The sequence below is a fragment of the Piliocolobus tephrosceles genome, chromosome 14 (assembly GCF_002776525.5).
Source record: "Piliocolobus tephrosceles isolate RC106 chromosome 14, ASM277652v3, whole genome shotgun sequence".
Taxonomy (NCBI): domain Eukaryota; kingdom Metazoa; phylum Chordata; class Mammalia; order Primates; family Cercopithecidae; genus Piliocolobus; species Piliocolobus tephrosceles.
This window is the reverse complement of record NC_045447.1, coordinates 16,735,466-16,747,853: the sequence shown is the minus strand read 5'-3', so window position 1 is coordinate 16,747,853 and position 12,388 is coordinate 16,735,466. Positions and strand designations below refer to the sequence as shown.

Genomic DNA, 12,388 nt, shown 5'->3' with positions numbered 1-12,388 from the left:
GGGGCGGGGCTTCGATTCGGCTCCGCCCACCCCTCCAGGGTGTCATAGTGATGTCTTATCCACTGAGACTCCGGATCCTAACAGCTGGAAGCTAAAAACAGGCGCCATGGAGTACACAGGGAGCAAATATATCGGGGAATATGTAGATGGGAGGTAAGGGGCTCATTTGATTCACTTACTATACTTTGAATAGCTGTGACTGGAAAAAGACGGCTTTCTTTTTGCTTCTGCGAAACACCTTGTGCCAGGCACTTACTTTCACAAACTTGCCAGAGTAATTTTCTCAAGGACCATATCTAATAAGCAGCAAAGCTGAGATGCATTCATTCCATATATACTTATATGTGTGTGTGCATTCACTGTGTGTGCGTGTGTGCGTGTTTGCTATCTGCCAGTTTTAGACATAGGAACAAGAATATTTAAAATGTCAAGATCCTTGCTCTTATGGAGTTTATAATCCAGTTGGAAATGTATTGCCAATAAACAAATAAGTGATAAAATAATTACAGATAGTGGTAAATGCTATGAAAGCAAACACGAAGATTAGGGAAGAGAGACTGTGGCTAATCTGAATCGAGACGGTCGCTTCCCTCCAGGAGTTCACAATCTAGAGATTATTATAGAGGACTATATACACAAATCACTGTAGTGGACTAGTAGTAAAAAACAATTCAACAGTTTTTTTTTCCTTCCTTCCTTCCTTCCTTCCTTCCTTCCTTCCTTCCTTCCTTCCTTCCCTCCTTCCCTCCCTCCCTTCCTTTCTCCATTCCCTCCCTCCCCCCCCCCTCCCTCTCTCTCTCTCTCTCTCGTTTTTGTGTGTGTGTGTGTTTTTTTTTTCAGACAAGATCTCGCTCTGTTGCCCTGGCTGGAGTGCAGTGGCCTGTTCACTGCTTACTGCAGCCTCGACCCCCTAGACTCAAACAATATTCCCGCCTCAGCCTCCCAAGTAGCTGGGACTATGGGTGTGCACCACTACCCCAGCTAATTTTTCAATGCCTTTTGTAGAGATGGCGTCTTGCTATGTTGTCCAAGCTGGTCTCGTACTCCTAGGCTCAAGTAATCCTCTTGCATAAGCCACTGTGCCCAGCAATTCAACAATGTTGAGTGGCTACCAAGTACCAGGCCCTGGAATTGACTCTGGGCACAATCCCTGTCCTCAGAAAGTTCATTCAAACATGATGGGACAAGTAGACATAACAGATAACTGTGATTCAGTGTGGTAAGAGCTGTGGTAGAGAGAAGCAGAGGAAACACAGAGGTGGCCACTCTTTCTTGCCAGCCACCCTCGATGAAGAAAGTGGACTCTCTGTTTTTATAGCTGAGGAAACCAAGTCTGGACGACATGAAGTGGTTTGCCAAACTAGTGCTAGTTGTGGGGACTGTGAAGCACTCCCACCTTGGGACCCCGTATTCACAAGTTGGTGGAATTCCAGGGCATTTTGAATTAATAGGAAAGAGGGATCTGTGGTCTGGGCAGGGATAGGAGATAGATTCCTAGAGAAGGTGGTAGGAATGCTATGGGATGCTATCTCTAATCCTTACATCAGTCTTTCAAGGAAGATGTTATTATCTTTCCAGGTAAGAAAGGTGACCTTTACAGGGCTTGAGACACTTATTCTACTCAGCAGGTAAGTGGCAGAGATGCCTTGGTGTGTACCCTCTCTCACTACTCAGTGAGATAGTTCAGGCTGACCTTGCAAATAAAGGAACAGAAGTTAAGAGAAGCAAAATGACTTGCCCACCATTATGGATACACAGCTAGGAAGTAATGGAGTCAGGATTTGAACCCAATCCTCTGTACAAACTACATTCTTACTTTTCACAAGGCCCTGCTACAGTGAAGGTGGTAGAATTTTGGCAGATAGAGATGGGGTATTGGGCATTTTAGGCACAAAAGGTTGAGAAACTCCATTAATTTTCAATGGGCCGTGTTATGTGTGAGAGAGAAACACACAGACAAGGCAAAAGAAGGAAGGCTTTCAACCATTTGCCTTTGGCCTTCTGCGCATTTTCATTGGGTATGTCGAGTCAGCCATTTCCATGCTTTTGTCCCTAGGAATTTGGGTTTTGCTTGAGGTTGTTTGGTACCTCTGTAACCACGAAAGGGATTTCCAGACCTGAACAGGGCTTCCCAACTTCCCATAACTAGCAAGAAGTCAGCAGTTTTTCACTTGTTATACTTCTTTTCATAAGTGGAACATGTGTTGTTCTGTGTTGATTTTGTATTTTTAACAACAGTTAACTAGAGTTCTATTTGGGGCATCTCAAATTTCAGCATGTAATGAGAGAAGACAACATAGTAGAGGTAAAAAGGTTTCAGCATCAGACAGGTCTGGGCTCAAGTCTGCCACTTGCTTGTTGTACACTTAATTAACCATCCATACCTCAATTTCCTCATCTGTAAAATGGGAAAGCAATGCACATTCAGCAGTAGTATTCCAAAGAATAAGTAATGATCATATATGGATGTTATTTACATATGGTAGATACCCAAAAGATTTTTTTTTAATTTAGGGAGGGGATATTTTCCTCCTTGGAGTTTAAATGAATATAGTAACTTCTCTATACAGTAGGAAGTTGATATTTAACGTTTGGTTTAAAAAGTTTATGTAGACTCTCCACGGCTGATAGGAACATCAAATGGTACGACTGCTTTGGAAAAGTTTGGCAGTTTCTTAAAAAGTTAAACAGCCATTCCACTCATAAGTATTTACCCCAGAAATGAAAGTGTATATCTATACAAAGACATGTATACAAGTACTCATAGCAGCCTTATTTATAATAACCAAAACTAGAAACAAACCCAAACGTCATCAACAGAGGAATGAAGAAACTAACTGTGATATATCCATTCATTGGAATACTACTCAGCAATAAAAAAGAGTTAACTACTGGTACACAGAACAACATGAATGAATCTCAAAAAATTATGTTAAGTGAAAGAAGCCAGACAGAAAAAGAGTAGATACTGTATGATTCCATTTATGTAAAATTCTAGAAAATGCAAATCTATGGTGACAGAAGGTAGATCAGTAGTCACCTAGAGATGAGGATTGTGGGCAGGGGCAAAGAGGAAGTGTTATGGAAAGAAACTTTTGTGGGGAATAGATATGTTGTCTTGATTGTGATGATGGTTTCCCAGGTGATGTCAAAACGTATCAAATTGTACACTTTAAATATGTGGCTTATTGTACGTCAATTACACTTTAATAAATCTACTTTTAAAAAATCTTAAAAGAGACATGATTTCCCTGTACCACGTGTGAATATTTAAAAAATAAAAAGTTAATGTAGGATCTGTCTGACCTCAATATTATGGTTTCTTTGGAGTAGTTGCACAATTGAGTTCTAGATAACTCCACTCCAAAGCACCACAAGGTAAGTGCCAGAAGACACCTACAGACACAGGGGAGGAAGGGATGCCCATAGCATTTGTGTAGCAACTACTGTGCTCTGGGTGGCTTTGCCTGCATTTTCTCTTCACAGATACTCATTGAGATAGATATCATTATCCTATTTCACAGATGGGAAAAGTAAGGCTCAGAGTAATTACATAACTTGCCCAAAGTTACCCAGTTAGCACTCAGCAAAGCAGGTAATAAAACCCAGGTCTATCAGACTCTAAAGCCCATGTGCCTTCTTTTTTTTTTTTTTTTTTTTTTTGAGACAGAGTCTCGCTCTGTTGCCCAGGCTGGAGTGCAGTGGCCGGATCTCAGCTCACTGCAAGCTCGGCCTCCCGGGTTTACGCCATTCTCCTGCCTCAGCCTCCCGAGTAGCTGGGACTACAGGTGCCCGCCACCTCGCCCGGCTAGTTTTTTATATTTTTTGGTAGAGATGGGGTTTCACCGTGTTACCCAGGATGGTCTCGATCTCCTGACCTCATGATCCGCCTGTCTCGGCCTCCCAAAGTACTGGGATTACAGGCTTGAGCCACCGCGCCCAGCCTGCCCATGTGCTTTCTACAATAGAGCTCTGCTGCTGGGGCCCTTCAGAGGACACATACAGTTGGAGCCATCCTTAAAGGCTTCATGGAAGAGATGATATTTGAAATGGGCCTTAAAGTTTGGGTAGGATTTAGGTGGTTGGGGATGCAAGGTGAAGAATGTTTCTAGGCAGAGGGAACGGCATGAGTAATAGCCAGAGGGCACGTATGGAGTAGAGCTGGCAGTTCAGTTTAGCAGGAGAGTGGGTTGTGCTCAGAGGAGTTATGAGAGGGGAAGCTGGACAGGCGGTCTGTGCTCTGGCAAAGAAATTTCAATATTGTGCACAATTCTGGTGGTGGAGGAACCACTGATAGATCCTGGTAGGGCCAAGTATCAGGAAATAAAACTTATTTCATCTCTGTATCTCTCCTCATAATGCATATGTGTGGTAGGGACTCAGTAAATGTTGGCAGAATGAATGAAGGAGATGATAGCTTTTGAGTTTTTTTTTTTTTTTTTGAGACAGGGTCTCACTCTGGAGTGCTCTGGCTGGAGTGCAGTGGTGCAGTCTTGGCTCACTGCAATGTCCACCCCACTGGACTCAAGCAGTCCTCCCACCTCAGCCTCCCCAGTAGCTGGGACCACAGATATGTGCCACCATGCCCAGCTAATTAATAGGTATTTGAGATCTGGTAATCATATCCTTATTATGATTTGAAGTCTTCACTGTAAAGTGGTTTTTTTTTCTTTTTTTTAACTTACTTTGAATTTAGAAGGCAGGCTTTTCACCTTGAATGAATTTTTTTAAATGGAAGAGAAGGAGGGAGAAAGGAAGGGAAAGAGAGAGGGAAGGAGAAAAAGAAGGAGGAGAAGAAGGAGAGAGAGGGAGAGGGAGGAGGGAAGCACGAAAAGCGAAGATGGGGAGATCAGCTCAGAGCTCACTGCAGTTGTCCCACTAAGAGGCGGCAGAGCTCTGGGCCAAGGCAGAAGCAGTGAAGCTGCAGGAAAGAGATAAATGTAGGAGAGGTTTGGGGATTTTACTGCCAGGAGTTCGCAGCTGATTGGCTCCAGTCCTGTCCAGAGATGGCTTACAGCCCCAGCCCAGGGCCCAGCTCCTGGCCTTGAACCAGAGGATTCTGATACCATTCATGGAAATGGAGAACTCTAAGAAGGTGCTGCTTAGGGGAGGAGGAGATGAGTTCTGTTTTAGGTGAGTTGGAGATGTCTGTGAGAGGTCTGAACAGTGATGTCCAGTTTGAGGTAAGAAAAGGAGTGGGGTCTAACCTCAGAGAAGGGTGTAGAACTTGCATATGGAGATGGTGCTTAGAAATGACAGATGTGAGCTCAAGCAACGCATAGAGGAGGGAAGGAGAAGAGGAGTTCTTCCTTCCCCCCATGTCTTGCAGTAGAATAAAAGTGAAATAGTTTTCAAGTTCCTGCTCTATGCTGGGCATTCTGCTATAGTTTCACATCCATCATCTCACTCAGTTATCTCAACAACTTTGTCATCCACTCTATTCACTCACTGCTCTTTCTGTTTCCTTCATTCTTTACTCAAGAGAGGTTTATGAAGCATCTGCTTAGTGGTTCTAGGAGCTGAGGATACCAAGGTCTTCCTTTAAAGGAGCTTTAGTTAAATACAGGAAATAAGGTATCTAATTACAAAACAAGATAGAAAGTGTTACGCATCCCAACAGAGGTACTAGCAAAAGCCTAAAGAAGGTCAGAGTTAGGAGAGGAGCCTTTAGCTTGTTGGGAGGAATGGAGAAGGAAGGAATGAAAGCATATTTATTAAGTACTCACTATATGTCAGGCCCTTTGCTAGGAAAATTATTATATGTTATCTGGATTAATTGCAGCCATTTCACCCATAAAGAACTGGACAGCCCAGTGCAGTGGCTCACACCTGTAATCCCAACATCTTGGGAGGCTGAGGCAGGAGGATCACTTGAGCTCAGGAGTTCTAGATCAGCCTGGGCAACATAGGGAAACCCCGTCTCTACAAAAAGAAAGAAAAAAAAATTAAATCAGCCGGGCATGGTGGGGCAGCCTGTGGTCCCAACTACTTGGGAGGCTGAGGTGGGAGAATCACTTGAGTTCAGGAGATTGAGGCTGCATTGAGCCATGATCACACCACTGTACTCCAGCCTGGGAGGTAGAATGAGAACTGGTCTTGGAAGAAAACAAAAAACAAAAAAAAGAAGCTAGTCAGCTGGTCAAGTTGGTGTCACTGCCTTGTTCTCCTGTATAAGCCTGTCTTCCTCTAGCACAGCACTTATCACACATTGTATAATTGCTCAATTGTGTCCCCCACTAGACTGTGAGCCCCCCAAGGACAGGGACTGCATTTACCTTGATCACTGGTGAATCTGTGTTGTATTCAGCAGGGTGGACCATCAGCATAGTCCCTGACAAAATGTAGGTACTCTGTAAATATCTGTTTGGAAGGAAAGAAGGAAGGGAAGGAAGGGAGGGAGGCACAAGCAAAGAGGTTTGGGAAAGTATCTGTATTAGTCTGTTCTCATGCTGCTGTAAGGACATAACCCAAGACTGGGTAATCTATAAAGGAAAGAGGCTTAATGGACTCACAGTTCCACATGGCTGGGAAGGCCTCACCATCATGGTGGAGGCAAAGGGGGAACAAAGGCACATCTTACATGGCAGCAGGCAAGAGAACATGTTCAGGGGAATTGCCCTTTATAAAACCATCAGATTTCATGAGATTTGTTCACTTTCACGAAACAGCATGGGAAAAACCCACCCCCATGATTCAGTTACCTCCCACTGGGTCCCTCCTAGGACATGTGGGGATTATGGGAGCTACAATTCCAGATGAGATTTGGGTGGGGACACAGCCAAACAATATCAGTATCCAAGATAATATATATATAATGGTGGTAAGATTCAGGAAGCAGTGTGAACTCCAAGGTGAGAGTAAGCCTCTAGATGAAGGGGAGAATGAACAGAGCAAACTGTATTCCCCTCTTTTCATTTTTGAGCTTTTGGGGGAAACAAAATAAAAATTTTGTTTTCAGCAGAGTACGAGAATGCTGAGAATGGGGTTCCTGCTCACTCTGTCGCCTGCCAGTTCTGACCCTCCAGCTGTCACATGGGGCTCAGTGATTTCCCTGTGTCTTTACAGGATGGAGGGCAAAGCCAAGTACATCCTCCCTACTGAAACAATATATGTTGGGGAAATGAAGGACGGTGTGTTTCATGGCGAAGGAACTCTGTACTTCCCCAGTGGGAGCCAATATGACGCCGTTTGGGAAAATGGATTGGCCATAAAGGTGATCAGCCTGGGGGCAGGTGCTGTGGAGGAGAGATCCTCGGGCAAGAAGAGCCTTACCCTGTGGCGCCCCATCTACCCTGTCTGGTGCCCACTTCCTTCCATTCCCTCTTCTCTTTGTTTCTCCCTCTCTCCCCCCTCCCCCGACTTTTTATTTGTATTTATTTATTTATTTATTTATTTATTTATTTTTGAGATGGAGTCTCACTCTGTTGCCAGGCTGGTGTGCAGTGGCACAATGCTCACTGCAACCTCCGCCTCCCGAGTTCAAGCGATTCTCCTGCCTCAGCCTCTCAAGTAGCTGGGACTACATGTGTGTGCCACCACGCCCAGCTAATTTTTGTATTTTTAGTAGAGACAGGGTTTTACCATGTTTGCCAGGATGGTCTCAATCTCTTGATCTTGTGATCCACCCGCTTCAGCCTCCCAAAGTGCTGGGATTACAGGTGCGAGCCACTGCACCCACCTGGCATTTTTTTTTTTTTTAAATGAGTCTAACTCTGTTGCCCAGGCTGGAGTGCAGTGGTGTAATCTCAGCTCACCACAACCTCTGGGTTCAACCTATTCTCTTGCCTAGGCCTCCTGAGTAGCTAGGATTACAGGTGTGTGCCAGCATGCCCGGCTAATTTCTCCCTGCTTCTGGATCTCCCAGTGCCCTAGAATCCTCTCCTTCTAGATCTGGAAGGATTTGTGGAGAGGCTATGATGAATTTGCATCTGCTACGCCACTTATTGCCTGATCTTGGGCCCATGACTTCACCTCCCTGAGAGTTCTTCACCTATCAACTCGGGACAGCAGTTGCATTAGTTATCTATTGGTACTATAACAGGTTACCACAAATTTAGTCTGAAATCAGCACAAATGTATTATCTTACAGTTCTGGAGCTCAGAAGTCTGAAATAGGTCAGCAAGCCTGCATTCTGTCCAGAGGCTCTGTGGGAAAACCTGTTTCCTTGCCTTTTCCAGCTTCTAGAGGCTGCCTGCATTCCTTGGCTCATGGCCACGCATCACTCCAACCTCTGCTTTCATCATCACATCACACTTCATCCCTTTGCTTTCATCATCTCGTCTTCTCTCACCCTGGCCTTACTATTTCCCTCTCATAGGAACCTTGCAATTATATTTGGCACACCCAGATAATCCAAATAATCTTCCCACTTCAGGATCCTTCATTTAATTGCATCTGCAAAATATCTCTTGCCATGTAAGGTAGCATATTCACAGGTTGCAGCAGACAGGGACATCTTTGGGGGACCATTATTCAGCCTACCACAATAGTACAAGGGACCTCCTAGGATGATCATAAGAGTAAATGAGGCAATATATATATATGAACACTTTGCTAAGTTCCCAGCATACAGGAGGCACTCAATAAGTGTTAGCTCTTACTACCACCATCACTGCTACTATCATTATAACCTACCTAATCCAAGGTTTCTTACCCTGGTATTTGTGGGTCATGAACAGAATTCAGGGAGTCACTGAAACCTCTTGATTTATATACAGAAGTTTCTGTGTAACGGGGACTAAGTTTTTCTCCAGGAAAAGCATCTATAGCTTTCATCAGTTTCACTAAGAGCGTGTTGGGGCCTGACTCATGACCTAAAAAATGTTAAGATTTCTTAACCTTGTTTTATAGCTTGGAGAATCTAAGCCCCAGGAAGGGGATGTGACTTATCCGAGGTCACACAGTGAATTAATAGTATCATTGGAATTTCCACCCATGTTTCCTGATGCCCAGGACAATGCAATTTCTACATCCTGAGGCTTCCTTTAGCAGTAAGGCAGCAAAGGCAGAACATATGTGTTTGGACAAAGGGCCATGGCTGATGGCTCTGACCTTTCCAGCTATAATAATAATAAAAGAATAATAACATTTATTGAGTACTTACTTTGTGTCAGTGTGTCAGTCAGGGTTCTTCAGAGACACCAAACCAATAGGATATACAGAGATGTATGGAAAGAGATTTACATTAGGGATTGGCTCACAAGATTATGGAGGCTAAGAAGCCTCCCAATCTTCCCTCTGCAACCTGGAGGCCCAGGAAAGCTGTTAGTGTAGTTCCAGTCCAAACCCAAGGGCCTCAACCAGGGGGGTCAATGGTGTAAGTCCCATTCAGAGTTCAAAGGCCCGAGAACCAGGAATGCTGATGTCCAAGGGCAAAGAAGATGGATGTCCCAGCACAAGCAGAGACAGCGAACTGACGCTTCTCTGCCTTTTTGTTCTATCCAGGCCCTCAACGGATTGTATCATGCCCACCCACTTTGGTGAGGGTAGAACTTCTTTGCTCAGTCCACCGATTAAAATGTGAATTGCTTCTAGAAACACCCTCATGGACACACCCAGAAATGCTTTACCAGCTATCTAGGCATCCCTTTCCCTTAACCCAGTCAAGTTGTCTCACAAAATCAACCATCACAGCTAGGCACTGTGCTAAATGCTTCACGTGTGCTATCTCATTGAATTTTCAATCAGCCCTATTTCATGTATACCATCATTAACTTAATTTTACAAATGAAGAAATGAAGGGCCAGAGAGAGTGGGTCATCTGCCCAAGTTCATCTGTCCAAATTCATCTGCCAAAGTGAGTTCACCTACTTTGAGTGGCAGGGACACGGCTCAGCACTTATACCCATTCCCTCTCATCATCACAACCATAATAATTGTGATGGTTACCATTTCTTTACTGTAGCCATCAGAAAGCCCCCCACTTCCCTTGACATCTGAATCTCTTGGCCAAAAGCCTTCAGCTTCCTCAGATGCACATGTGCGCTCCTTGTCTTCCAGGGCACATATACCTTTGCAGACGGGCTGCACTATGATGAGAAGAACTGGCATTACTGTGACGGCTATGATCGGAGGTTTTACACAGAGATCCTCAATGGCTTGAAGCCTGCAGGTACCCAGGCATCCACTCTTTCCTTGATACCCCAAACTGAGAGGGAAACTAAGACGGTTTCAGATAAGTGCACTGTGGCCTAATGAAGTAACTTAAAGGGGAAAAGGAACTGAGCAGCTGCAGAAGAATACAAAAATGCCAGGTCCTGGAGCCAGGACGGCCAGTCCTCATATCTCAACTCCACTATGCTAGTCAGAGGACCATGGGCAAGGGGCTTTACCCACTGTGCCTCAGTTTCTTCCCTTCAAAATGGAGTCAATCCGCTGGGTGCGGTGGCTCATGCCTGTAATTCCAGCACTTTGGGAGGCCAAGGCGGGTGGATCACTTGAGGTCAGGACTTCCAGACCATCCTGGCCAACATGGTGAATCCCTGTCTCTACTAAAAATACAAAAATTAGCCAAGTGTGGTGGTGTGCCTGTAATCCCAGCTACTCCAGAGGCTGAGGCATGAGAATCGTTTGAACTCAGGAGGTGGAGGTTGGAGTGAGCTGAGATCACGCCACTGCACTCCAGCCTGGGCGACAGAGTGAGACTGTGGTCTCAGAAAAAAAAAAAAAAAAAAAAAAGATCAAAATGGGGTCAATAGCATCATCTACCTCCCAAGATTGTTGTAAATAAGATAATTCACGTCAGGGGTTTAGAACATTGCCTTGAATGCATATGGGTGCATGGTACATGTCAGCTGTTCTTATTTGTAGTACCTCCTATAACACTAAAATTTTGTAAATATTTTAAAAAGAAAGAGTTAAGGGCAAAAGCAGTACTGACAGAGCATGTGCTTTGTGTATCAGGTGCTGAGGGAGGCTGTCTGTAATCCCTGTCTCCCTAATGTCCAGATGATCCTGCCAGTCAGCCTTCCTAGTCCCATGTCACTCCAAGTTGAGGCTGTGGAGTTCAGACATGGTTCCCTGTGGCAGAGCTCACACCGGAGGCCCAGACTTCCTCTCTGAGGTCCTCTGTATCATGCTCCCTCCCTGCCAAAACCATGTTTCAGCACGGAGGGCTACATTTGGACTACAAGTCTGGATTCAAAGAGTAGCACCTTAAAAGGCTCATCTGAGTGTTTTTGAGATGTGTTCCAGGTCAGATGAGCCTCAAGACGGGTAGGGGAGAGATAGCATTAGGAGAAATACCTAATGTCGATGACGAGTTGATGGGTGCAGCAAACCACCATGGCACGTGTATACCTATGTAACAAACCTGCACATTCTGCACATGTACCCCAGAACTTAAAGTATAATAAAAAATAAATAAATAATTAAAAAAATTAAAAAAGAAGAGTGTAGTTTTTGGCACAGCAGAGATAATATATACAAAATGACAGATGGGGAAACAACTCTGTATACTATAAAAACAATCCCAACTTAGGTTATGAGAGACCATGAGCTGTGGTTGATAGAGCATGGAGCCAGAAATGGTGGGTTTGAGTCCTAGCATTTCCTGTCTATAGCTACATGAGACTGCACAAATCAACCTCCATCAGGGCAGAAGCCTCCAGGAAGCACCCAGGCCCTCGAATCAGGCCGACCTGAGCTCAAACCCCCATCTCCTTCCCTTCCCAGCTTCATGACCTTGGATCAGTTAGTTGACTGGGTGAGCCGCCTTCTCTCCCTTTGCCCTCCTGACACTTACTCTGCTATTTTCCTCCTATCCCCAGGCTTCTTTGCCAGTGCCTCCTCAACTTCACCCCACCCCCAGTTATTCATGCTGAGGTTCCCGGGGCTCTCTGGCTTAGGCACTTTCTGTTATCATTCTATATGCTCTTCCTGAACAAGTTGATAAACTTCTAAGCCTTCAACTACCATCAGCTTCTAAATTGAAATCAGAATCCCTGAGCCTAAGATCCCTGCATCAAGCTTGACTGACACCTATCTTGGTCATTCCCCAAATTGTCTGCACTGAATTCATTGTCACCCCCACTGTGATGGCTGCCTCACTGAATGTCATGCCCATCCACCTAGGTAAGCCTAATCCTCCCTTCCCCTGCCCCCTAAGTGCAATAGTCCTATGGATTTTACCTCTGAAATATATTCTTTCATTTGTTTAGTCAACAAATATTTACTGAGTATTTCCATGTGCCAGGCAGCATTTTCTTCATCCTCTTTGCCACTGCCCTGTTCCAGCCCTCCATCATCTCTCCCCTTGATGACCTGACTTCCAGAGATCCCCACTTGGCCATTCTTGAGGTCATTCTCCTTTCTGCAGCAGTCACTTCCATCTTCCTTCCTTCCTTCCTTCCTTCCTTCCTTCCTTCCTTCCTTCCTTCCTTCCTTCCT

General features: G+C 44.8%; 1 protein-coding gene across 3 annotated transcripts in view; it reads left to right on the top strand.

The window, feature by feature from the left end:
• The first annotated feature begins 47 nt into the window (after nt 1–47).
• MORN5 (MORN repeat containing 5) overlaps nt 48–12,388 on the top strand; it is a 40,329-nt gene continuing 27,988 nt past the window's right edge. The window contains exons 1-3 of one of the 3 annotated variants that reach the window (XM_023198608.2): nt 48–153; nt 7,066–7,213; nt 10,001–10,112. In XM_023198608.2, the coding sequence (XP_023054376.1) occupies nt 107–153; nt 7,066–7,213; nt 10,001–10,112 (307 nt within the window). In that variant the 5' untranslated portion in view covers nt 48–106. The remainder of the gene's footprint in view (nt 154–7,065; nt 7,214–10,000; nt 10,113–12,388) is intronic. The other 2 variants (XM_023198607.1, XM_023198609.1) reach the window with 2 other exon arrangements.